The sequence below is a fragment of the Narcine bancroftii genome, chromosome 10 (assembly GCF_036971445.1).
Source record: "Narcine bancroftii isolate sNarBan1 chromosome 10, sNarBan1.hap1, whole genome shotgun sequence".
Classification (NCBI taxonomy): Eukaryota; Metazoa; Chordata; class Chondrichthyes; order Torpediniformes; family Narcinidae; genus Narcine; species Narcine bancroftii.
In genome coordinates, this window is record NC_091478.1 from 98245501 (window position 1) to 98272894 (window position 27394).

Consider the following 27394-nt stretch of genomic DNA (forward strand, 5'->3'; position numbering starts at 1 on the left):
TCCCTGCTCGATAATGAACTATTGGGGCAAGCACATTGTGGAAAACCTGGAACCAAAATCCAAGCACTGATATATTTTCTGACTAATTCCGCAGGCTGACACTGTATGATTAATGCCATAGTTTATCAGCAATCGAACCATTCTATTTCACCTGCGCTTTACAACGACGGGTATTAATAATATTTAATCATTTTTCATCAAAAGCCATCATGGCATTAGTTAACTTGGTTACCTGGTTGATAGAAAATGTCTGAGATAGTTGTTACTAAACCTGTGATCATTTTTTTCTCTTTCCTCATGTTTGCCAGAACATATGCTTTTATATTATTGCTGAGAAGATGATGAACATGCAAAAAAACCCCACCTTTTTATTCACTCTGCCAGATTACATGAAATCATTCCATCTTCCCAATCCGCCAATGAAGTTGGAATTGTTTTATTCTATGGTTTCACACTTCATAAGTCTCTCTTTATTGGCTGAAAATGTAAGATCTTAAGAGATGAGGGCACGTCACCTTAAGGACACAAGAGCGCTGGAGAAACTCAGCAGGTCACGCAACATCCACAGGAAGTAAAGGCAACCAAATGTTTCAGGTCTGTGGATTCTGACACCAGGTTATCTTTGATCTTGCCTTGACTTTAACTTTCCTGCCTGTTTCCCTTAATTCCTTGAACCAAAACCATCCCTACGCTGAACATATTTAATCATTCCCCCTCTACAGGTTATAAGTACATGGATGAAGAGATCTAGGCGTGGGAGTTGGCCATCCAGCCCAACCATTCAATAAGATCATGGTTATTCTGGCCATAGATTTAGCTGCACTTACCTGTCTGTTCACAATAATAAGCTATCTATCTGTGTCTTTAAATATATTTAACAGGCATCCTCTGCTGCTTCACTAAGTAGAGAATTACACAGATTCAAGACTCTCTGGGAGAAGCATTTTCTCCTCAACTCTGTCCAAAATCTACTCTGAGTATCACTGGTAGACAAAGTTTCAAAGATGCAATTCTCTGAAGCAAGACTGTTCTTGCCTGAATCCTGAGGAACAATGTTCTTGCATTATCCAGCCTGCCATGAATATTCTGATGACTGTCCCTGTACCTTGAAATTCCCCAGCCCATTCAACTATTCCTCATGTACACACAAGACATGGCAGATGCTGGAATTTGGAGCAAAATAATAACTCTACTGGAACAACTCAGCAGGTTAAAAAGTATAACTGGGAGAAAAAAAAGTCAACTGTTTTGGGCAGTAAGTAACCTTTCATCAAGGCAGATACGCTGTTCACCATTCTACTGAATCTTAAATAAGGATATTAAAACTGTAAAAGTTTTGCTGGTGAAAAGATATTCAGATTTAAATAGTTTATTTCATAATATTAGAGTATCTGAAAGTGCTACCCAGCGAGTGAAATTTCCTTGAAGTTGAGACATTAGAGGGCACTTTCAATTACCATGTAAAATAAGGTTAACCGGGCAATTTGCAAGGTCAGTGGCCCAGGTGCATGGCAATATGAAACGGTCCAACAAAGTCCCTGACCTACCTCAGAGGGAGTCAGGGAAATCAGTAAACTTGCCCAGGCACCCTACTCCGGCCGTTTGAAAAGGAAAATGGCTGACCCAGTTACTCGGGTGACGTCAGCGCATGCGTCAGAGGGAAACCCCTGGTTGAAGTCTTGCTGCCGCAATCATGGAGAGAGAGGTCACTGCTACAATTGTGGTGGGGGGAGAGAGTGGCTGATGTCACGATCCGGGGGGGGGGGGTGGGGGGGCGGTGGTGGTGGGGGAGAGAGGATGCTGCCTGACCCACTGAGTACCTCTAGCAGGTTGTTTCTTGCTTTAACTTCCAGCACTCGGTGCCTTTATTCAGATGAATAAATTCTCCTGTTGGGAGTTTGTCTTTCAATGAGATCTCCTTCCATTCTTCTGAACTCCAGAGAAACTGGGCTCTCAAGACATAAACCCTCATCACCAGAATCAATCTTGTAGACACTTGTCTCCTTCCAGCCAAAACTCCACTGACGTGGTTTCTCCAAGGCCTTTTTCTCCAAGGTTTTGATTGTGGTTTCTCCAAGGCCTTTTGTGATTGCAACAAACTAGCCTATTTTTGTATCCTCCAAAAGTGGTGGTGATTTACCTTCCACACTGCTTGCTGTACTTAATAGTTTAACAAAGTAACTTAGATTACCCAGTTCCCTTTGAAAATCAACACAATGAATAATGGAGGTTGACACACAATCAATTTAATCCCCTGACAACTGTGAGCTGTGTTTTGGGAGGCCAAATAGGGGTAAGATGTTTACAATAACACTGGAGGACTAATTTTTTTCCAAAAGGTTTGCTATCTGAAAAAAATTGGGGATTATGATGGACAACTTCAAGCTGAACAGTAATTTCAGATTTGCTGGATTATGTAGGAAGTTGGAGAAACTTTAAATGAACTTCTATTGAATTTGGCATGTTTGCCAAATGATGCTGAGACATCGTGTTGCTTCAATGGACCTAAAAATGTTTTGCTGTAGATTTTAATTTGTACTCACCATCTGATTCCTCTCGTATCAAACAATAGTTGGCTAGTATCGATGAATTACAGTTGCTCTGGTACCACTTCTCCATGGTCGCAATGCCCTGGTGAAACCTCTCACCATGTTCGTCACTGACTGCACCAAGATCAGCAGGGAAGACGTCCAAGTGTGAATGCAGAAAATGAATTTTTAATGACATTTTGGACTTCTTGCTTGAAGTAGGCTTAAAATATGACAGGAAATCTAAAAGAGGATAGGTGGTACAAAAATTTGAAGGAGTTTTTCACGATCAGCAGCCCAAATCCATAAAATAGCCCAAAAGTGTTCAGGAATCAAAATCTTCATTGTCCAGTGTAATTGGTAGGAAAGGAAGGTTAATAGGTTGCAACAATGGATCAAAAAAACAATGGGCTGGAGGTCAAGCTTCAGATCAAGCAGCACTAGTGGGAGATGTTTCAGGTTGGAACCATTCATCACGATTCCAGCATCTTGTGTCTCTTGTATTGATGGATCTTGGGGCATACCCATAAATCTCTGAAAGTAGGAGCTGAGGCAGAGAGGATAGTGAAGAGGGCACATCAACTGCTTTCTTTCACCTGCTGTGGTACAGAACATAAGAGCTGGAGCATCATGTTAACAGCTTTATAAAATATAGATTAAGCCACATTTGGAGTATTGTGTGCATTCTGGTCACCACACTTAGGAAGTATATGATTGGACTGGAGAGGATGCAAAGGAGAATCTACGGGATATTTCCTGGATTTGAAGCTTTTAAATAATTGGATGCATTGACTGTGTTTTCCCAGAGGTTTGCAAAATTATGAAGAGGATGGATTGGTAGTAAGACTTTCTTTGCTTTGGTGAAGAATATCTGAGATGAGGGTCAAGGTGAAAAGTGGAAGGTTTACAAAAGGTCTGCAGTGAATTTCTTTCACATCAAGAGTGACACATTCCTGGAACGCACAGAAGGGGTGGAGGGGCCAGATTCTCACAACATTTGAGGATCATCTGGGCAGGCTTCTTAAATGCAAAGCATTGAATGCTATGGGTCTAATGCACTAAAAGACATGACTACAGATCCATGAACTGGTCAATGTGGACTGTGGTTCCTGTTTCCACACTATATAACTCAATAACTTGTTAGTCACTATGAATATCCACAATCTATTAACCATCTTAACATCTTTACAAGATTGTATTGAAGGTGGCATTGAATGTTCAGGAGATCTTCTTGGTTAGAATCCGTTTATTTTATTGGAGCAATCCTAAGGATGGAAGTAATAACAATGTATTGAAAACATGGTTACCTTTCAATTTTGATGTTCTAAGGACATTTTGACAGATATATGGAATGGAAGGCTTTAGATGGATCCAGGCCAAAAGCAGGCAAATAGGATTAGCCCAGAATGCCAATTTGGTTGGCATGGATAAGTTGGGCAGAAGGTTCTGTATGGTGGGACTCTATGTTCAAGTGAGTTTATTGTCATATGCATAGATCCAATTTACAGAAGCGCTGTAATTCTTACTTGCAGAAGCCAAACAGCTGAACATCCAAAACTGTGAAAATGTAAATGATCTCAAATGCAAGACCATAACCATCAAAGAATAGATAAATTTTTGCAGATGAAGTTAGTATCAAGAAAGACAATGTGATGTTTCCATAGTGGAGACAGATCTTTTGGTGGTCCTGAGGGAGATTATGGTTGGGGGTAGCATAAATACAGGGAGGATCAAGATCTTGAGAGATGTTGGATTAAAAACCTGGAATTGCTTGTCTTCATGCTTCTGTATCCTCTACCTGAATGTAGCAGCGAGAAGAGGCTATGATGTTGGCTGTCTTCTTGAGGCAGCATTTCACATAGAAGCTTTCAGTGGATGAGAGATCAGAGCCCATGATAGACTTGAGTAAAATTGCAATGTTCTCAAGTTTGCAAAGCAGCTGTGATGCAACCAGTCATTTAATTTCCACAGGGCACTTGTGGATATTTGGTAGACTAAACAACATGCCAAATCTCCTTTAATTTACCGTGACCTCTTTGACACCTTGACCTTAATAACACATATTCTGCAATTTCATTCACAGCTACACACGGATCTTGACCCAGCCAATAGGAATATAAAGTACATCCTGTCGGGAGAGGGAGCAGGTACCATCTTCATGATCAATGACATGACAGGGGACATTCATGCCATGAAGAGGCTAGACCGGGAGGAGAAGGCTGAATACACATTGACTGCACAGGCCATCGACCGGGAGACCAATAACCCTCTGGAGCCCCCATCAGAGTTCATCATCAAGGTTCAGGATATTAATGACAATGCACCAGAATTTCCAGATGAGCCTTACCATGCAACCGTGCCGGAGATGTCCCCTGTGGGTAAGTGCAGACTCACCTTGCCACATTATGTTTAGCTGCTGCCCCACAATGCTAGCAACCCAAGTTCAATCTTGACCTGTGCTGCCTTTGTGGAGTTCCTGTGTTCTTCCTGTGACAGTGACAACCAACTTTCCCTCCATTGACTCTGCCTTGGGAGAGCAGCCAATGTATATAGGAAAAAAAAATCTGCCATCCACAAAAGTGCTGTAGAAACTCAGCAGATCACAAAGCATGGTTAGCATAGATATAAACATGACATAATTATAGGACCAGCGATCTAGGTTTGAATCTGGCACTGTCTGTACAGGGTTTGTATGATCTCCCCAAGTCTACATGAGTTTCCTCTGGGTGCTCTGGTTTCCACCCACCCTCCAAAAACGCAAGGGGTTGTAGGTTACTTTGGGTGCAATTGGACGGAACAGGTTTAAATGGCCAGAATCGGCTTCTACTGTGCTGTAAATAAAATTTAATAAAGTTAATCTAAAGTAAAAGGTAATCAATGTTTTGAGCCTAATCCTTCAGCAAGGCATGAGCAAAAGCAGGCAGAGTGCTTGAAGGTGGGAGTGGGAGAGGAGAGCAGGGAGGAAGGGACAGGGGGGAAGGTGTGCAGGCTAACAGGTAACAAACAGGGCATAGATGAACATGGGTGAGACGCAGAAGAGAAAAAAAGATAAAAAGTGATAGGGGAGGAGGTGAACGGAGAGGAGAGTGCAGGGGGGTGGAGAATTGGGTGCTGGAGGAATAGAGATGGAGAAATAGGGAATGTGAAAGACTTGCAAAAAGGGTGTTTTAACAGCTAGTGCTTCTCCCCTACCCCTTCCTTCCCCCACCTTTTTATTTAGATGCCTGTCTGCCTTTTGCTCTGACTTTGACAAAGAGCTCAGGCCTGAAATGCTGGTTACCCCTTTACTTTGTGTAGATACTGTGGGACCTGCTGAGTTTCTCCAGTAATTTTGTGTGTTCCACTGCCATCCCAGCATCGGCAGACTTTCCTGTTTAACAATATGTTTAAACACCCATCACACCCTGGTTGCACACTTCTTGTCAGGCAGCAGGAATCTGAGTTTGAAAGAACGCACATCTAGATTTAAGGACAGTTTCTTCCCCTCTGTTATCAGACGATTGAATGGACATATTATAAGTAAAATGTTGCCACCTTAGTCCTGTTTTAATTGAACTTTATCTTTGTATTGCTATACCCAGTATTTATGTTTATCTTGCACTACAACAGGTACCTGTTGTATTTAAATATAGATTAACGTTTCTAGATAGCACACTAAAACAAAGTTTGCCTTTATTTCAGTCCATGTGACAATTATTCCAGGTGCTCCAGTTTCCTCCCACAACGCAAAGACGTGTGGGTTGGTATGTTAATTGGCTGCTGTAAGTTGCCTGTAATGTGAAGGTGAGTGGTTGGAAGTAGTAGGGGTGGGTGGGAGTGGCGGGGGAGGTTGATGAAAGTGATGCCAAGACAAAAGGATGATTTATTTTTTAAGGACTATTTAGAGAAGAGAGAAATGAAGACCATGAGAAGTAAGGAGAAGGAATTCCTGAGTTTTGATCTCTGGAGTTAAATGATGGTGCGATTCACCTCAGGCTGAATAAGGTCATCATTCAGTATGTCAGAGGGTTTACAGGGGCATGGGAATTATGGGCAGAAACTCCTAAATTTTCTGTAACAACAGCTTTATATATTGTACCATTATCCCATCCTTAATTTATAGTCCTGTACTTCAGGTGTTCTGGGCATTATTCACAGCTCCTGAAGGACATTCTTGATCCAAAATGTTGACTGCTTCTGTGCCATCACAGATGCAGCCCAACCCTCTGAGCTCTTCCAGGAGATTCGGAACACAAGTACTGGAAAAACTCAGCAGGACACACAGCATCAGAGAAAGAAAACAAAATAGTTGATGTTTCGGGCCTGAGCCATTTTTCATGAGTATTGACGAGCAGCCAGGCACCTAAATAAAAATGATCAAGGAGCAAAAGCTAGCAGGTCAAAAATGATGGAGGAGAGGGTAGAGGGTGAAAAACTATAGCTCTTTGGTAGGAGAAGGAAGGGAGACAGAAAGGTGAGAGATGGCGAGAGACCAGGAAAGGGGTTCAACCAAAATTGTGACAGAAAAAATAAAAAAAGGAATGTCCCTTCAGGGACACTGAGCATCCATGGATCCTACCACTTTCTCCTTTGTCCCCGTAACCTCCATAGCTACATTATTTCCTGTCCAGTCCAACAGTGAACCAGAGCTTCAGGCATACGAGATTCTCTCCTCAGCCGCCAGTTCCGAGCCCCCTGAAGTGATCGAGAAGCCATCAACACCCAAGCCCTCGAGGAGCCCTGCTCACCATTGGCACCATCAAAATCTCATTCCCAGACTTGGATTACAGAAGACAGTCAACAGCAGCCTGTGAACTGATGTGCAGCCTTCAGCCAGTAAGCTGCATGCTGATCCTCTGCTGTGGTTTCTCTTGCTGCAGGATCCTCTCCCAGGCTTCTCCTTGGCAGTGAGAGGATGTGGGATGGTGCTCTCCTACTCCAGTGCCAGGCTCCAGTCTGCTGTTTCCCCAGAACCTGCACTGCTTAATGCTTGGGCTGCCGAACATGGGCACTGCCATCTTGAGCACCAGACTCTGTGAATCTTTGATTTCAATCTGGGAATATGTGCTAAATAGAAAGTCTTCAATCATGAAATGGGCACAATTTTCCTGCAGCTGTCTGTGTGAGTTCCTTGCATGCACATTGACCATAGGTATGATCAGTGCTAGCTTGCAAGTGACAGACTTGCTCAGAGACTCGGGGGGTGGGGGGGGGGTGGTGGACAGGTCTGTCCACTTGGCATCCAATTCACACATAGCAGAAGTCCAAGGCTTCTGTGTAGTGTCTCTCACAGTGAGGGGCACTGAATATAAAGACTTTAGACTGATGGTAATGCCGCAGCTCTGCGCTGCTATGCTATTGGGACTGGATTTTCAGATTCACCTTAAAAGTGTGATGATGAAGTTCGATGGGCCCCATCCACCCCTCACTGTGTATAAACTGGAAATTTTCAAATTAACCTCTGCACATCACCCACCCTCCGCAACCCCCCATTGTACATGGCCAACAACCCAACCACTCACCATGCATGACCTTTGGGGTCTCCACACTTAAAATCACCCCACCATCACTAAAAGTAGGCAGTACAGTGCCATTGAAAGGGCCTTCATCCGGGCAGATGTACAGCATCTACTCAAGGAGGGGATTATTGAAGCCTGCACCAGCCCTTGGAGAGTGCAGGTAGTGGTAATACAGAATAGGGAAAAGAATAGGATGGTCAATGACTACAGTCAGACCATCAAGAGTTGCATGCAATTGGATGCTACCCCCTCCCACACATCGTCATCATGGTCAACCAAATTGCCCAATATTGAGTCTTTTCAACCAATCACCTGAAGTCAGCATACCACCAGCTCCTTACCACCCAGAGGACTGCCAGTATACAGGATTCAAGGGAGATGGCTACCTCTATCACTTCCTGTGGGTTCCCTTTGGTATCATGTATGGCATCTCGGTCTTCTAGCTGGAGATGGACTGCATAGTGGATCAGTATGAGTTGTGGGCCACTTTCCCGTACCTCGATAATGACCTGCAGGAGCATGACACCAATCTCCAGAAATTTCTCAAAACTGCTAAGCTCCTTAACCTTGCATATAATAAGGCCAAGTGTGTGTTTTACTCAGCCTGCCTGGCAATCCTTGGCTGTGTTGTGGAGAATGGAGTCATTGGCCCAGACCCTGAATGTATGCGGCCACTCCTGGAGCTTCCCCTTCTACACCGCCTTAAGGCCCTGCCAGGTGCCTTGGGTTCTTTTCCTATTACGCTCAGTGGGACCCCAATTATGCGGACAAGACCCGCTACCTCATCAAATCCACATTCTTCCCCCTGTCAGCGGAGGCGCATGCAGCCTTCAATCACATTAAGGCAGATCTGACCAAGGCCACAATGCATGCTGTGGATGAATCCATCCTGTTTCAGGTGGAAAGTGATGTGTCAGACTTCACTCTGGCAGCCACCCTTAACCAGACAGGCAAGCCAGTTGAATTTATTTTCATGTACCCTGCAGGACCCAGAGGTTTGACATTCTTTGTTCGAGAAAGAGGCCAAGCTATTGTTGTGGCATTGCAGCACGGGTGCCATTACCTGGGCAGTGAGAGATTCCCCCTGCTGATTGATCAGTGTACTCATATTTAACAATCAGCAGTGGGATAAAATCAAAAATGACAAAATACTGAGGTGGAGGATTGAACTGTCCACCTATAATTACCGGATCTTGTACCGGCCAGATGCTCTGTCCTGCAGGACCTGTAACAGTACATAGATTGACCAGCTGCAAAACCTCTACATGATCACCCCAGAGTTACCAGATGTTTTTCATTTTATCAAAGCACACAATCTACCGTACTCCATCGACGAGATCAGATCTATGACAAAGAACTGCCAGGTCTGTGCTGAGTGCAAGCCACACTTCTACCAGCCAGACAGGGCACAAGTATTTAAAGCCACCCCTCTCTTTGAGTGACTCAGGGTCAATTTTAAAGGACTCCTGCCCTCCACTGACTGCATTGTGCATTTCCTTAGCATCGTTGATGAATACTGCCGTTTTCCATTTGCCATCCCCAGCTCAGACGTGACGGCCGCCACAATCATCAAGGCCCTGCACAGCCTCTTTACTCTGATGGCTTCCCCAGTTATATCCACAGTGACCAGGGGCCTTCCTTTATGAGTGATGAGCTGCGTCAGTACCTGTTGGCCAGGGGCATTTATACAAGGGGCATTAGTTACAACCCCCCAAATTAATGGGCAAGTGGAGAAGGAGAATGCTATGGTTTGGAAGGCAGTCCTCCTAGCCTTGCAGTCTAAGGGCCTCCCAGTCTCCCGCTGACAAGAGTTCCTCCCGGAGTGTTAGGTCTGCTTTGTTCATGAATGAGTGAGACAAACACCAGACTGAGTCGAAATCAGGGTTCTTTGTTCTTTATTACCGGATTGTAACACTTGCAACTAACCATGTTAGTCGGAGAATGCATTCTGCCGTTATCAGCAAAATGGTGATTTTTTATACCCTTGGATACGTGCTTAGAACATCATCATATCATTACTTGTCCAATGACTAAAACTGTTGCTATCCTTTCCCTGCTAGCTTCCTGCCTCTCAATCCATCAATGTCTCTCTTATCTTGTAAGTACAAGGATGCATTCACATCTTGTTACAGCCCTGTACAGGGTAACTCCTTACACATTCCCATCTCATGATGTTTTACCTTACAGGAGGCACTCCACTCTATCAGGACCCTGCTCTGTATGGCCACAAAAGCCACATGGAATGAACCTATGTTTTCCTTTCCCAGGAATCTGACAGGGACAACACTACCAGCATGGCTGATATCCCCAGGGCCTGTCCTACTCTGGAAGCATGTGAGGAGCCATAAGTCTGACCACCTGGTCAAAAGGGTCCACCTCCTCCATGCCAACCTCAATATGCCTAGTGACATACCCTGACGGATATGATGATACCACCTGTGTCAGTGGCTTTGCTCCCTTAGGGGCCCTGGAGACCACTGCTGATCACCCCACACCCCCCTCTTCATTGAACAGGCATGATCCACTTGACCCTGGTACGGCGCCTACCCACCAGCACTACAGTGATGAGTACATACTGATGCCTGAGACCGTCCAGGACCCTACTGCAGCACCTTAGCCACAACCTGTACTATGATGGTCCCAGCAAATGATCAGACCACCTGAAAGACTGAATTTGTGACTTTTAATTGTAACCTTGTAAGTTCCACTTCACCCCACTTCAAAACAAGGGGTGAATCTGATAAATCACTGTTGTGTATAAATGTCTGGTCAGGCACACCTATTGGTAGATTTTTACCTGTAGTCCCTTCCCACAGGCTCCTGTATAAAGGTGGCTGTTCCACAGACCCCTTGTCAGTGCAGGACAGTCGAACAGTATGGATGTGCCATTGTTCTTGTGAATGAAAGCCTATTGGTCTCTCAACAACAGTCTTTCGAGTAATTGATGGTGCATCACCCTGTCCAGTTGTTCATATTCCCTTCATCAGTTTGTGTTGCCTCACTGTACATCTTGTTCAGACTAATGGGACCCCAAGAAAGGTGGCCATACAATTCTGGTCAGCCGTCCATGAGTAACATCTGCGTGAATTTCCATGATAGGTTTGCTCCAGGTATTGATGAAGTCTTGACAAAATGGTTATAGCTAGAGAAAGCAGCTATAGGAAAGATACAATTAATGCAGGAAAGGGTGCTGAAAAGATTCATTAGAATTTTATTGGTACTGGCAGGCTTGAATTAAAAGGTGAGGCTGGATAGTTTGGGACTTTTCTCCCTGAATCATAGGAGGTTTATAAAATTGAGGCTGATAAAATTATGACGAGGCTAGATAAGATGGATAGTCATGGTTGTTTGTTTATTAAATAGGAGAATATAAATGAGGCATCAATTTAAGAAGAAATGAAACATTTTAAAAGGACCTGACCGCCAATTTGGGTAGAATTTTAAAATCCTATTTCTTAAATAGATGTGGTTGTAGATTAGTATATTTTAAAAACCAATTTTCCATACTATCACAAAAAGAAAACATTCCAATTCTTTTTTATTATAGTCCAACCTGGGGAAAAACTGGTGAGATCCAGACTTTTGATATAACATGTAGCTATGTTCTTTCTTTGGCTTGGCTTCGCGGACGAAGATTTATGGAGGGGGTAAATGTCCACGTCAGCTGCAGGCTCGTTTGTGGCTGACAAGTCCGATGCGGTTGCAGGGGAAAATTGGTGGGTGTTGGGTTTTTCCTCCTTTGTCTTTTGTCAGTGAGGTGGGCTCTGCGATCTTCTTCAAAGGAGATTGCTGCCCGCCGAACTGTGAGGCGCCAGGATGCACAGTTTGAGGCGATATCAGCCCACTGGCGGTGGTCAATGTGGCAGGCACCAAGAGATTTCTTTAGGCAGTCCTTATACCTCTTCTTTGGTGCACCTTTGTCACGGTGGCCAGTGGAGAGCTCGCCATATAACACGATGTAACCTCATCAGAATAATCAACAAAATCATGCTGGTGCCTTTGGACTAAACCATATAAAGCTTATTGGCTTTATTGCTGCTTTAATTATCTGCTTAGACCTACCAACCCTGCCCTCTGCAAGTTGTCCTCTGGTTGTAAATATTGACTGCAATTTTGCAACCTATGTACAAATCACCCAGATAATGTTTTTTAATCATTTCTAATCTTTCACTAAAATGATTGCAGGCAGATACTTCAGCCTGTGGATTTCATTCTTTAAATATTTACAGAAATCACAACCCACAGCTCCTTGGTAAAAAACTTCCTGCTGTGCAGGAAGAAAACTATCTTGAGCTCGTATAAACATTAACTGTGAATATCTTTAGTAGGTTCTTTTTTTCTCTCATTCTAAATCTTTTCTATCTCTCTTACTTTGTTCCTTCCACTCCATGCTTTATAATCTTGCTATTGCTTTCTCTGTTCCTCCTCCTTTTGCTTTCTCCCCATATTTTATTTCCTCCTCCTCATTCATGTTTTTCATTCTCTTTTACTTCGCTCCATTTCATCCTCCTCTATTCCACTACTGGTTCCTGCAGCTACCCAGATCTGAATTTAAAATTTTCATTCTAATCCTCTCTGCTTCTCATTCCTCCATCACACAAACCCACAACACCTACCTTCTTGGCAAAAATTTTGCCTCCTGCATGAACACAGCATCATTTGTCTTGCCTGATCGTGCTCCCATAAAGCACACTAAAGACATTTTACTGCATTAAAAGCTCTGAATAATGCAGATCTTTCTTTCCTTGTCTCTCACCCTCTGCTTCTTTCTTTTAGTCACTCCTCCCACTCGTCTCCCATTTTTTCATCATTCCCCCTCTCTTACTGCCCTCTCCCTTTCCCTCTCATCCTTTTCAAACCAGGCATGTTGTATTGAATGTAATGCCAATTAAAATGGCCCATGGCTTGTTGCTGTCGCTTCATTGCATAAGCACAATTATGTACAGTATTTAATGCATGATGCACAGCACCCAAAATCACAGAGGAAATCAAGAGCGAAACAGACACGAAAGAGGATGATTAGGGCAGATTGTTTTGCAAGGCTAGCCCCCAATAACATGTTCTCTGTAACTTTTATGTGAGTGGTGGATGTGAACACATTAAAATCATTAAATGGTCAATATTTAATTAAGCTTCTAACCTCGCATAGGATGTTCTGTGATACATTGAAGGTTTCTGAGTGTTTAACGCACAAAGCCCAGACTGGTGTTTATGCTGAAGGGGATGAAGAAAAAGGCAAGCTTCCTTGTAAATCATTTTACTTTTTTTTTTACATGGTAGAATCTGTTAGTTCCAAGGAGACTGAATATGTTGTGGGTTTCAGCTGAGCTTTTTGTGAATACAGTCCATTCGATTGGGAGCTAAATTGATCCACACTGACAACAAGATATGGGCAGCTTTAGGGGATAATCCAACTGGTTTCAAAGCATGTTGTGCTCTTCTGTATCAGTTTCTCCACGATTGTTAAATAATTTATTATATTGCCGAAGTCTGATTTTTGTCTGTGCTCCCACTGACGCATTTGCAGTCATCGTTCGCTCCTGCTGAACTGAGCCGTGCATTTGCCGCTGTGCAAGTACTCAAGTCACATCTCTGCTCCATCTCAGGGCATCCCTAATTCCACCTCTGACCTTGTCATGGCATCACTTTGCCCTGTTATGCTAGGCCCACACATCCCAGTTACTCTGATGTTTTCCTCCTGCCTGAGGAACTGTGCTCTCCCCCTGCCACTCCCACTTTTCTATTTTGTTCGGGTGCCTGCCTACATTTTGATCACACCTTCATGAAGGGCTCAAGACCGAAACGTTGGTTATGTATCTTGGCTATACAAGGTACACTGTTTGACCTGCTGAGTTTCTCCAGCATTGTGCTTTTGCTTCGATCATGGCGTCTGCAGAGTTTTGTGTTTTACTCCCTTTATTTAGCTCAATTTTGGGTGTTTTGGATATTGCCCTTTTGATGTGCATTAAAAGAGTTGTCTAAATTGAAGTAGTTTTTGAATGAGCTCTGATTGGAAGAAGTTGGATTCGATTGTTTATAATCTATTCAAAAAGGATTAATCACAAAAATTGTATTTATGAAAAATAATAAATTCATTTAGGGAGATAAAAACATTTAACAGCTATAACGCAACTGCAGCCATCAGTATTATTCACAACGACATTATTTTTAAGAATAGAGTGAAAAATACTGGTCCTCCCATTAAAGGGAGGATATGAAGGCTTTGGAAATGGTACAGAGGAGATATACCAGAATTAGAGGGTTTGACCACTGGAAGAGGTGAGACAAATGGGTTGTTTTCTCTGGACTCTAGGAGGCTGAGGGGAGACCTCCTAGAAGATTATGAAATTTAATGTCACACACTTGAGGGCATTTGATTAAGGAGAGAGGGAAGGTAGTTTAAAGGAGATGGGAGGGGCAAGTGTTTAACAGAGTGGTAGGTACCCAAAACCTGTGGCAGGGATAATGGTGGACGCAGATACAAAAAACAGTATTTAGAAGAAAATTCTGGACAGACACCTTAATATCCAAGGAATAGAGGGATATGTATAATGTTCAAACAGCAAATTTTAGTTTAATTTGCGTTTAACTTGTTTGGTGCAGCCACGTGAACCAAAGAGCCTGTTCTTGTGCTGCACTGTTCTCTGAGACTTCAACAGATGGGGCCACCATAAATTTATCAGCAGTGGCTGGCAGAGAACTGAAGGGCCCTTAGTGCAGTGGACACCTTCCAAGAACTCGGTGACCCTTCATCTGATCTTCCTCGTATTTCATATTTCCTCATTATAGTGGGCAGTCTTGGAAGGATAGAAAGCTCACACATGTACATGGCAGCTCGGTAACAAAGCTCCATAGAGCTGCCAGATGTGGTCCACTGCCTTTGAATTGAGGAATTTTTGCAATTGCCCTTTGATGACTAATAGGTGATCACTCTTGATCACTAACCAGTAACGTTGAGTGACACACATTGCTACAAGGAATCTCAGCTAAGGCCAGGGCTAGTAGTCAACAGGATAAAAACATTGTTATTGCTAAATATCACACATCTTGGGTAGGTTTGAGATTGTTCTCTGGCAATGGTTTCATAGCATTACAGAATATCAGAAGGCAATCCAGAATCTCAGGGTAAACAGGAAAATTGGGCAATGGTAGACTCACAACTCAACTAACCAATTGAAATTCATGTCACATGTACTAAATCTGTGCAGCCTGGTGTGTTATTTCGCACATTAGATTCTCAAGGAGTCAATGGAATTAAATTTTTTAACCTGTGTTCAAGACTGTTATGGTCCACAACTACTATGTGGGAATTCCACCAAGTTTAAACAAGCTACTAACTTTGGGAAAGGTAGGTGGCATAAAATTCTGGGATATTGGCATGAATGATGGTTAAAACTACTGTCAGTAATTGGAGCAAGAAGTAAACTGCTGGGGGAACTTTGATGGAAGCAGGTGCAGCTTTTTCTTTTAAACTCCAGATTCCAGCATCTGTGGACTTGTGTATCTCCACAGTGTCTGTAAATGCGTGAAATGTGGAACCAGGAGGAGGCCATTTGTTCCCTCCAGCTACTGACACCATTGCTTTGTTTGAGATTCCTTGGCAACCAATGAAAATAAGTCTCAAAAGTTGGGATTGTCACTTTTGAAAACTGAGTTCCAAATCTCAAGTTACAATTGTCAACTTGTCCAATGAAAGACCTAAATCTGTTGCAGTAAGTGTGAGCTGTGGCAGCTTCTGCATGTTGAAACCTGCATTCAAACTTCACTTCCATTGACTTAAAATGAACCTGAATCCCTTAACTTGAGATTAAAAATCAGGAAAGTTTCAGTGAGGGGATGAAGTGATATGCATGCCTGTGGGAGCAACAAAAACGACACAGATAAACCTGTAAGGCATGAAATTGTGCAAATCTCAAAGTGCCTATAGTAACATTCTGAGGATCAAAGGTTTATTCTCATCATTTCATGGATGGAGTATTGACTTTATGTTCGTTTATTATAATCTCACTATACATATACAACCAGTCAAAACAACATTTCTCGGAACCTCTGTGTACACACATGCACAAACGTATAAAGATATAATGTAAAATAAAATATAAATATTTTGGAATGATTTACTTGGGGCCTGCAGGAAGAAGCTATTTCACAGCTGGTTGGTACCCTTGCCCTCCTCCACCTCCTGAGAAATTATAGGTGCTGGTGCACCTTCCAGACTAAAGATGATGTCGATCCAGGATAGGTTGTTAGTAGACATCTTGCTAAACCAAACTTGAGTCTGCTCTCCCCCAGGTTCAATGTTTTAATCGATTGCAATACCACTAGTAATTTGATTGAGAACAAAAGAATCCTCCCCTGTGCCCTTTTCAATGTTCAAACTTCAATCAGCATGGCAATTTTTGATTGTCAGTAAGATTGCTATTCATGGAAGTGTTGACTGCAAATTAGCTGCTTTGTTTTCTACAGTAATGTTTATGCTTGAAAAATTGCCATGCTGGATATAAAGTGCTTTGAGGCATTCTGTTCTATTTTATTTTTAATTCAATTTTTTCCCAGGATCCGATTATGGTCCTCTTTAATTGCCCTTGAATTAAGTGCTTTAAATCATTTCATGGCTGGAGTCACACATAGGCTAGACAGGTTAACAATGACAGATTAAGACCATAAAATGGAAGAGCAGAATTAGGCCATTCGAGCCATCGAGTTCTACCATTTGAGTTATGGATGATATTTTTTTTCTCTTAACCCCATTCTCCTGCTTTGACCTGTTAACCTTTGACAATCTTACTAAACAAGAACATATCAACATCCACTTTAAATCTACCCTATGACTTGATTTCCATTGGTACTGAAGAAGAATCTACTGAAACCAGGATGAAAACAAATTAGACATTTTCTCGGTCACAATGGAGCCGATGGTTTCAACAACCCTTTATCGTGCATCCTGGCAAAAGAAAATCGTCAAATGCATTAGAATCCTGACAGTGTGACCACAGAACATATGAAATTGATAAAAGACCTCAATGAAGGCTTCTTGACTGAGTCGTTGAGTAGTCTTTCACTCCCACTGCTGCTTCTTGACCCACTGAGTTTCTCCAGAAAATTGTTTTTTTTCCTCTCCACTGAGATGTTTCCTGGATTGGTGAAATTCTGCTTCTGCTTTTAGGTCAAATCCTGTGTGACACAATGGGGAAAAAAAGTTATCAAATTCATGAGAATTACTCTCTTGGAGGACCTTTCATGGACCCCACATAGTAATGTCATCTGATGAAAACATGTCAGCGCATCTACTTCCTCAGGAGTTTGCAAAGTTAGGTATAAATATTGGAAACCTTGTCAGTCTGCTACAGATGTGCAGTGGAAAATGTGCTGACCAGTTGCACCATGGCCTGGTATTGGGGCACCAAAGCCTGAGTGAAAAGTTCTTCAGAAGATGGTGGATCCAGCCTAGTACCGTTCTCACCACCGTTGAGAATATCTACATGGAATGCTGCAATTGAAGAGTAATCATTATGATTACATGCTCTGTTGTTGCTGCTCCCTTCAGGAATGAAATTTTGGTGCCACAAGACTCACACCACCAGGTTCAGGAAGAGCTGCTACCCCCCTACCATGAGACTCCTCAACAACAAACTCAATCAGGGACTCATTTAAGGACTCTTATTTTGCGCATATTTATTACTGAATATTTTTTATGTATTTGTTCAGTCAGTTTGTTTTCATTTCTCTTTTGTCTCAGCATCTTTTTTTTTGAGTACAGTTTGCACGTCTGATAAGTAGAAATTCTGCCTGGCCCAAAGGAAAAAAGTATTCCGACAATAAATCTGAACTTTCAACTTTGAACTCTAACAATAATGCGGCTTCTGGCTTTGATTAAGGATCTGGTCCTTGATGTGCAGGAAAAATTCCATTGAAGTACAGTGCTAACCAGGAAGAGATAATTTCTGCAGGCAGGCACATCTAGTTATGCCCTGCAGGAGGTCAGCTCCATATAATTATGGTGATGAGAAAATCTCACACAAATGACTTAATTTGACTTCCCCTCTTTATAAGGCCAGTGTAGACCCACTTGCATTGAAGAAGAACCTACTTAGACCAGAATAAAGAAAAATGAATAACTTTGTAACTAAAGATCCAATGGCAATAAACAATCTTCTGGAGGAACTCCACAGGTTGAGTAGCATCAGTGGGACAGGAAGTATTGTTGACATTTCAAGCTGGAGAACTTCAACAAGGCTTATAATGCAGAGGGAAGATAGCAGATATAATATGGATAGTGAAGTCAAGTTTATTGGAATCTGATTGTACAAGTCCAACCCAACAAAAGAGTGATCTCCAGTCCTCAGTGCAAAAACACACAGACATACAACCAGGCATAACTCACACGCAAACAAATCATTCATATGCAGGACACAATTTATATCTATCAAAATAAGTATTGTTTTAGAAATATAAGAGAGACAGATGTTAGTGTGAGCAGTTTCTTTGGTCATTCAGCATTTTCACAGCCTAAGAAAAGATGTTCTTCATACTCCTGCATCTTTTCCCCGATGGGAGCAGCTGAAAGATGCTGTGTGCAGGGTGGAAGGGGTCCTCAATGAGTTTGCGCACCCTCTTCAGACAACAATTCAGTAGATGGCATCATTGTTGGGAAGGGAGACTCCGGTGATCCTTTCTGCCACCCTTATAGTTCTGTGGATTGACCTCTGATCCATTCCTCTGCAGCAACCGTACCACACTATGATGCAGCCAGCCAGGATGATCTTGATAGAGCTCCTCTAGAAGGTTAACATAATGGTGGCCAATAGCCTTCCCCACTTCTGTTCTCTCAGGATGAGCAGATGCTGTTGCGCCTTCCTTACAATTAAAGAAATGTTGAGTGTCCATGATAAGTCACTAATTAAGTGAACGCTAAGGACATGCTCAAATACATCCAGAGAGTAGGTGCTTGTTATAATGTGGGAGATTATCACATTCGATGTGTACCCACAGCCGGATGTTAAAAGCTGAAAGGTATGTTTTCCCATCATAGATGGAAAGGGAGGTGAAGAAGGCATTTGGCACACCTGCCTTTATCTGTCAGACCATAAGTACAGGAGCTGGGACATCGATTTACAACTACACAAGATGTGAGTGAGCTCACACTTAGCATATTGTGTGCAGTTGTGGTCACCCTGCCATAGGAAGGATATCATTGAGGTTGAAAGGATGCAGAAAGATTCATGAGTATGTTACTAGGGGGCAGGCAGCTTGAATTATAAAGAAAGGCTTGATAAGCTGGGACTTTTCTCCTTGAAACAAGGCGAAAGGGAACCATATAGATGTTTATGTACTATGAGGGCATAGATAAGGTAAATATTCATTGTTTTTATCCCCCAAGGTATGTTGATGTTAAAACTGCAGGGCATCAATTGAAGGTGAGAGGGGAAAAGGTTTGAAGGAGAAGGATACATTTTTCACACAGAAGGTTGTGGGGAGATAAGAAAAGCTGCAGATACTGGGGTCATGTGCAGTACAGCACATTTGTTTACAGGTGGGGATGTGGAGCAAGTTACCAGAGGAAGTGGAGATGAGGACATTTGCAACGTTTGGTACACATTCCGATGGGTGCACGGATAGGGGAGGTTGAAAAGGATATTGGTTTTACAGAGGCCAATGGAACTAGCTTAGAAAGACAAGTTGGGTAGCATGGACATTTGGCCTGAAAGGCCTGTTTCTATTCTGGAAAATTCTGTGATGTTAACTTTGGGGATATTGCCCAGCTCAGGTGCATTGTTTCAGGTCAGAGGGTTGGGAAACAACAACATCAGGTATTAAAACTTAAAATGGCAGAGGTATTCTCGCTGGAAATCATGTGAAGCTGCTGAACTTTATTCAAATCAAATTTAATAATGCAAATAAATCTCAATTTTTTTGGGAATTCTTATCAATAGATTCTATATACTGCCATGCAGCTGTAACCACAGCAACAGATAGCACTTGTATTCTGTCACATTTATCCCTTTCATTTGGAGGCCAGTTGAACAAATTACATGTAAATGTTAAAGGATGTCCAGGAATACTAATGATTGGGTTTTAGACAGAATAAGCTTGATGGGCCCAATGGTCTCTCGTATTCTAGAAATAAGTCATTAATAAAGATGTTGAATTCCAAGCTTGGTCATGGCTCGTGTACCTGCATCAGCGTTTAGATGGCAATGATCCTGTTCCCAGTGTCTTTGGTTTATTTTGCCACATCGTGACAGTCTAGTATTCCATCCATGCTCAGGTGCATCATGAGCTTACCCTTGATAGCTTCTTCAGAGAAGCAGTATTGATCTTGGCAACATTTCTTGTGGATTTGTGGAGCTTTGAAGGTGTTTGCATATCTGATGTAGCAGTGCTAAACACCCTGCCATTTATTTTTCTGGTTGTGATCACACCCTCTACATATTCTGTTGCCCCAGACGATTTTCTTTTGCACTGAGACTTCAGAAATACAAAACAAAATCTCCAGGATATATGATCAGAGATAAATGTTGTTCTGATTTTTTTTAAAAAAAGATAGACACCAGTTTAAAAGTCTCTTACTTTAACACCTGGAAAGCTGACCATGAACATGCAACATCAACAAATATTATGCACTGTATGGCAGGGAATATATTCAATAAATGGGTAGATTATTAATGTCTAAAGATGATACAAAGATAGATGGAAAATGCAAACTTGGACTGGAGAGCATGTCACATAAAGCTATTTTGACAGAGCTCGGGCCTTTCTCTTTGGATGAACAATGAGAGGTGACTTAATAGACGATTACAAGGGGCTGAGATAGGGTGGACAGCAGCACCTTTTTTTATGGGGGTGGACTTCCCTCTTGATCCACAATTGTTCCTTTTGGATAATTTGGCTGTCACGAATGTTAATTTCCCCAAAAGCAAATCCAGATTTATCAAAATTGCTTTGGCAATAACCAGGAAATGTACAGCAGTAACATGGAAATCTGATTCCCTCTTACACATTAATCATTGGTCTAAGATTACAACTAATTTTCTACCCCTGGAGAAAATTAGTTGTAATCTTAGAAATAATTAGAACGTTCATAGATATTTGGCAGCCTTATTTGAATTATTTAAATGCTTGGAAATTTTCATCTACTTATTAAATATTTTATATTTATTTTTCATCCCTTGTTAGTAATTTAATATTTTTATTTTCTTTTTGATTGTGTTAAATGTTGATGCCAGCTTTTCCGCTTTTTTCTTCTCCTCCTCTCTCCACTGTTTCTTTCCCTTTCTCTATTTCTAGGCTTTATGTGCATTTAAGGATGCCATTTTTTGCATATTTTTATATATTCGTATATACATTCATTGAGTCTTTTTATGTGTGCGTATGATAGATATATATATATGTTCTTAAAATTCTTAAAAAAGGAGAGATTGAAATTGTTGAGCTTTGTGGATGAAGATATATTATTGAAACTTACAGAACTCTTAGAGCTTAAAAGTCTGGATGCAGGGGGAATGTTTCACTGAACTGAAAAGTTCTGAAACTGATATCATGTCCCATGTTTTGAGAATAAAGAGTGGCTGTTCAGGAGATATCGCTTCGCTCAGATAATAATGAACCTTTGCAATTCTCTACACAGAGCTGTGGAAGCTGAATTCATATGTTCATTAAAAACAAAGGTCGATAGGTTTTTTTTGACATCGTGAGCATTGAGAGGGACAGGAAGACAGTGCTGAATAGTAGCATTAAGTTTAAAGATCAGAAATTATCTTGATGAATGCCAAGCAGAACACAAGATTAAGTAGAATACCGATTCTATTTCATATGTTACCCTGGCCTGATTTGTGTGTAATTTCAGACTCGGTGAAGTCACAAGAGATTGCAGATGCTGAAAGCTAGAGCAACCTTTGTAACATCAACTGTTCATTTTCATCCATCGATGTTGTCTGACCTGCTGAGTTCTTCCAAAGTTTTTTTTTGCCCCTGTGCACTGTGAAAATGAACGAGTTAGCTGCACAGTTGGATATTAACGGGGATGTGTGATAAGCAATGTTCAACTCCCATAAAAAAGGATGAAATTATTTTCCTTCATACATTTTGCTCTACCTGTTTGTGTTGACTTCTTTCTTTATTTTCTTATCAGAACCTCTCTCAGCAAGGCACCAACTAGGATGGAAAAATGTCAGCAAGGATTTTTGAACAGAAAGTCTTTTTTTTTAAGGTCATTAACTATCATAATAAATAAGGGTGAACTAGTAGATGTTGTACATTGCAAACTTCAGAAAGACTTTGGAGCAGGTAGTCGAGGATAGAAACAAAATTAGAGCATTGGGAATACAGTGCTGACTGATGGATAGAAAGGAAAGAGAATTAATTAACAAGTATTTTTCAGGTTGGATGGCTACGTCCAGTGTATGCTCTCGGGGATGGTAGAGGAGCATTAGCTACTCTATATCAATGACTTGGATGAGAGAACCAAGGATATGATATCCAAGTGAAATGAATATTTGAAGTTGGGTGTCAGTGCGAGTTGTGAGGACGGTGCAGAGAAACTTTGGGAATATTGTTTAAATTAAATGAAAAGATAAAGAAATGTCAGACAGACTATAATGTAGAATAGAACATAGCGCACGATCCATAATGTGTGTGCTGAACATGATAAAATTTAAACTAATCTCTTCTGCCTTCACATGGTTCATCTTGTATTTAACATTAATATCCTGGGTGGGAAAAAAAAAAGACTTAATTTTCCTGATCTCTTGTCTCTCATAATTTTATAAATATATCAGATCATCCCTCAACCTCCAATCTTTTATCCAGGTTTATCCAACCTCTCCTTAGACCAATGGTTTTCAAACTACCCTCCTAAACTCACATTCCACCTTAAGCAATCCCTATGCCATAAGTACTCTGTGAATAGTAAGGGCTTGCTTAAAATGGAATGTGAGTGGAAAGAAAAGGTTTGAAAAACCACTGTTTTAATCATCCCTCATTGACTCGTTATGTGCACGGTTTCATACCTCCGAAGGAAATGGGCCAATGGCAATTTTTCTCAAGCAAAATATTTCAGTCACAATTAGGTCTATAGCAGTGATTCTCAACCTTCCCTTCCCACTTAAGTACCTCCTTAAGCAAATCCCTTACTAATCACAGAGCACCAATGACATAGGGATTACTTAAAGAGGGATGTGAGTTTAGGGGGGGCAGTTTGAAAACCACTGCTTTAGAGTGAAAACTCTAATCAAGGCAACATCCTGGTGTATCTCTTCAAAGCTGTGACCGAACTAGCCTTATACAACTGCAATATGCCTTCATGATTTTTAAACTCATTTACCTTACTGATGAAAGCAAGTATTTCACCCTGTACACTTGTGGCACTACTTTAAGAAAGCTGTGGACTTCTAGCCCCACATCCCTCTGTTCATCAATACTCCTAAGGTACATTTTCTTCTTCCATTTGCACTCTCAAAGTGAGTCAAGTCGGGAAAGGTAGGAGATAGGGGATAGAAGGTATCGTGGGAACAAGATAATGGGATAAGGGAAGATTGTGCCAGATAGGTGAGGGAATAAGGAATAAGGAAGGTAGGTCAAGCAAATACCCAGCTGGATAGATGTGTTGGTGATGGGCAGATAGAACAAGGTAGAGGATGGTGGCAAATTAAGGTGAAGGTAAAGATGAACAAAGGGAAAGAGAACCTTGGGGGGGAATCGGTAACAGTGGGAAAGGAGCCCTTTGTGGGTAACCAGAGCTTGGAAAATCCAATCTTCACACCAGTGGAGCAACACACAAGATACTGAAGAAACCCATCAGGTCAGGCAGCATCCATGGAAGGAAATAAGTCGTCGACATTTCATTCCAAAATCCTTCATGGGAAATAACACAAAACAGGCAGACACTTGAATAAAGAATCAGGAAGAGGGCAGGAAGAGGAGTGATGTGGTCTGGCAGATGATAGGCGAATACAGGCGGGAGGGGGAAGAAATATGAAAAAAGGTAAGATCCAGTAGGAGAAAGAGGCAGTAGACTGAGGGAGATAGGAGGAAGGTAGGTGTGAATGATGGGCAGGTACAGATGGTAGAGGAGGGGAAAGGGGAAATGGAGCCAAAACGGAAAGGAAAAGCGAAGGGTGGGGTGGCATTAGTTGGAAAAATAAGGAGGAGGTTTATCTTAAATTGAAGATTGATGTTGACGTCATCTGGTTTGAGACTGCCAAGATGGTATATAAGGAGTGGTACTCCATCATATTTGCAGGCTACCCAAGTGGAATATGAGGTGCTCTTCTTCCATTTGATGTTTAGTCTCACCATTGGCAGTGGAGGAGGTGAAAAAGAGTGTTGGAAATGGGAGGGGATTTGAAATCATTATATGCCACCAGCAACCTCGTGTTTATGCCAGCTCTGATAATTGGCTCTATCCACCTGCGTGCAGCAGGAGTGGTCTGTCCCTTCATTTACTTTCATTGTATATTCTGGTCAAGTGAGCCAGACAATTTTCCCCAGACTATGCAACAGAATCATAACACATAAAAGAGTTTAACTGCTTCTTAATGGGTGCATTATTTCTCTCTTATCTGCTTTATTCTCTTTCTTGGATTTGATGGTGTCTTTAACCCAAAATGTTAAGTTTTTCCCTCCACAGATTCTCTTCTTTTAGAGGATTTTCTGTGCTTTATCAGTGGAATAATAATCTAAAGTTTTGACTAAATGTCAAGAGCACAAATCCCACCATAGCAGCTTGGAAATTTAAATTTAATTAATAGTATAACAAGGAATGAAGGAGTTCACATCAGCAATGTTGATTATGAAAATGCAACATTGTCTTAAAACCCTTGAGGGAGGGAATCCAATTGCTCTCAATTCATAGCAATTGAGTTGGCTCCAAACTGACCTCTGGAATATCCTGGTTACCACTTATCAAAGATTGGGAGTAGTTGAAGAAGCAGCTCAGCACTGCCTTCTCCAAGGTCATGAAGGAGGCCAAGAAATGTTGTCTTCTCAGCAAGGGCCACGTACCATGAATGAATTAATACAAAAATTCTTTTTAAACTGATAACATTTGTGGGACTTGGAGCCAGAGTAGATCAGCTTATTATTAATGCTGAGACTTTTGCCATCTGTACATACACACAATTCCAGCGAGACACATGTGGATTAGTAATCAGGAACAGTAACTGCGGCCAGTTTTGCTCCCGGTGACCTGCCGAAGATCATTTAACTCAGCACAAACAGTGGATTGAACCTGTGACCTTTTCTTTATGGCTTCGCGACTGACTTGATTAACTTGCTAAACCATTGGTGTCAGCAGACATCTGTAGCTTTTAAAACCTAACAGTGACTTCATGCTACTATTAGTTCTTGATTTACCTCAGGCCCTTTGTTGCTGGTATGTAGCAGTGTGTCGTTTAACCCTGTGTTGGAGTAAATTACTAGCATGTAAGAAACAGCTCTCCACTGGCCACCGTGACAGAGGTGTACCAAAGAAGAGGTACAAGGACTGCCGAAGGAAATCTCTTGGTGCCTGCCACATTGACCACTGCCAGTGGGCTGATATCGCCTCAAACCGTGCATCTTGGCGCCTCACAGTTCGGTGGGCAGCAACCTCCTTTGAAGAAGGCCACAGAGCCCACTTCACTGACAAAGGAGGAAAAACCCAACACCCAACCCCAACCAACCAATTTCCCCTGCAACCGCTGTAACCGTGTCTGCCTGTCCCACATTGGACTTGTCAGCCACAAACAAGCCTGCAGCTGACGTGGACATTACCCCTCCATAAATCTTCGTCCGCGAAGCCAAGCCAAAGAAGGAGTAAATTACTAGCATGTAAGAAACAGTAATTAGTAAAGTTCCCCAGTTGAAAAAAAGAGGAATGTATTTTTTTGTTTGTAATTACCTCGGATGCCCAAAGGTCTTTGGGAGATACTAATACTTTGCTGAAACTGCTGCTACATTGGAAGTTAAAAGCCAATCCTGGTGCAGCGAGATCCTTAAATAATAAGGACAAGGCAAGGCTGTCCCTTACCTCGGAATAACTCATGTTCTCCTTTCAATGGGATCCTTCGCATTCATCCGTGTGGGTTGATGGATTGAATTGAAGTTTCTTGAATTGAAATGAAATGAATCATCCTTTGTAGCAAGAAACAGTAAAAAAAAACTTTATCTTGAATGCTATCCAGGGAAATCAACCCAATGTTGAATGTGAGTTTATTGTCGTAACATATCACATGCGAGACCAGGGGAACCAATACACTCGACCACTGCTACACCACCATGAAAAATGCACACCAAGCCATCCCATGACCACATTTTAGCAAGTTTGATCACCTGGCTGTACTCAGGTGTACAAGCAGAGACTGAAGACAGTTAAGGTATGGTTGAGGGAGGTGGAGGAACATCTGCAGGACTGCTTTGAATCAGTAGACTGGCACGTATTAAAGAACTCATCCATAAACTTGAATGAATATGCAACAAGTGTCCACGCGTAAAGCCTTGGATGAATCAGAGAATGTGCAAACTGCAGAGGGCAAGAATGGACATTTAAGGATGAGGATCGAGATCTTTACAAGAAGTCACGCTTAGAGAAGAAGAACCAAGCAGTGCTGACTAGAATCTCTGAAAAGGCTGAGGACCCTGTTATAACTGTGTCTGAGGGCAATATCAAGAGGGTGAATCCTGGCAAGGCATCAGGCCCTGACAACGTACCTGGCAGGGTACTGAAAATCTGTGCCAATGAACTAGCAAAAGTGTTCATGGACATTTGCCACCTCTCATTGTGGCAGTCAGGTTCCCATCAGCTTTAAAAGGGCATCAATCATCCCGGTACCCAAGAAGAGCCGTGTGAGTTACCTCAACATCTGTCACCCGGTAGCACTAACTTCTACTGTGATAAAATGCTTTGAGAAGCAGGTCATGGTCAGAATTAATGTGTACCTCAGCAAAGTTCTGGACCCACTGCAATTCACCTATCAACACAATCACTCCAGAGAGATGCATTATCGCTGGCTCTCCACTCAGCTCTGGATCACCTCAAAAAGAGCAATTCATACATACAGCTGTTCTTCGTAGACTATAGCTCAGCCTTCAATGCCAATTCAGTGCTGGTCAAGAAGCTACAAACTCTGGGCCTCTGTATCCCACTCTGCAACTGGATCCTTAACTTTCTCATTCGACGACCACAGTCAGTACGAATTGGAAACATCCCCTCACTGATCATCAACATAGCCCCCCCCCACCAATGACCATGTGGCCAGACACAATTGCAATGCCCTCTACAGGTTTGCTGATGAATCTACAGTTGTTGGCAGAATCACAAATGGCAATGAGGAAGTAGACAGGAGGGAGATAGATCTGCTCGATGAATGGTGTAACGGCAACAACCTTGTG

General features: G+C 42.0%; 1 protein-coding gene across 1 annotated transcript in view; it reads left to right on the forward strand.

Annotated features, from left to right (window-relative positions):
- The window catches only part of LOC138745028 (cadherin-8-like), a 190918-nt gene that overhangs the window by 31391 nt on the left and 132133 nt on the right, over positions 1-27394 (forward strand). The window contains exon 2 of the mRNA XM_069902069.1: positions 4612-4906. Within this exon, the coding sequence (XP_069758170.1) occupies positions 4612-4906 (295 nt within the window). The remainder of the gene's footprint in view (positions 1-4611; positions 4907-27394) is intronic.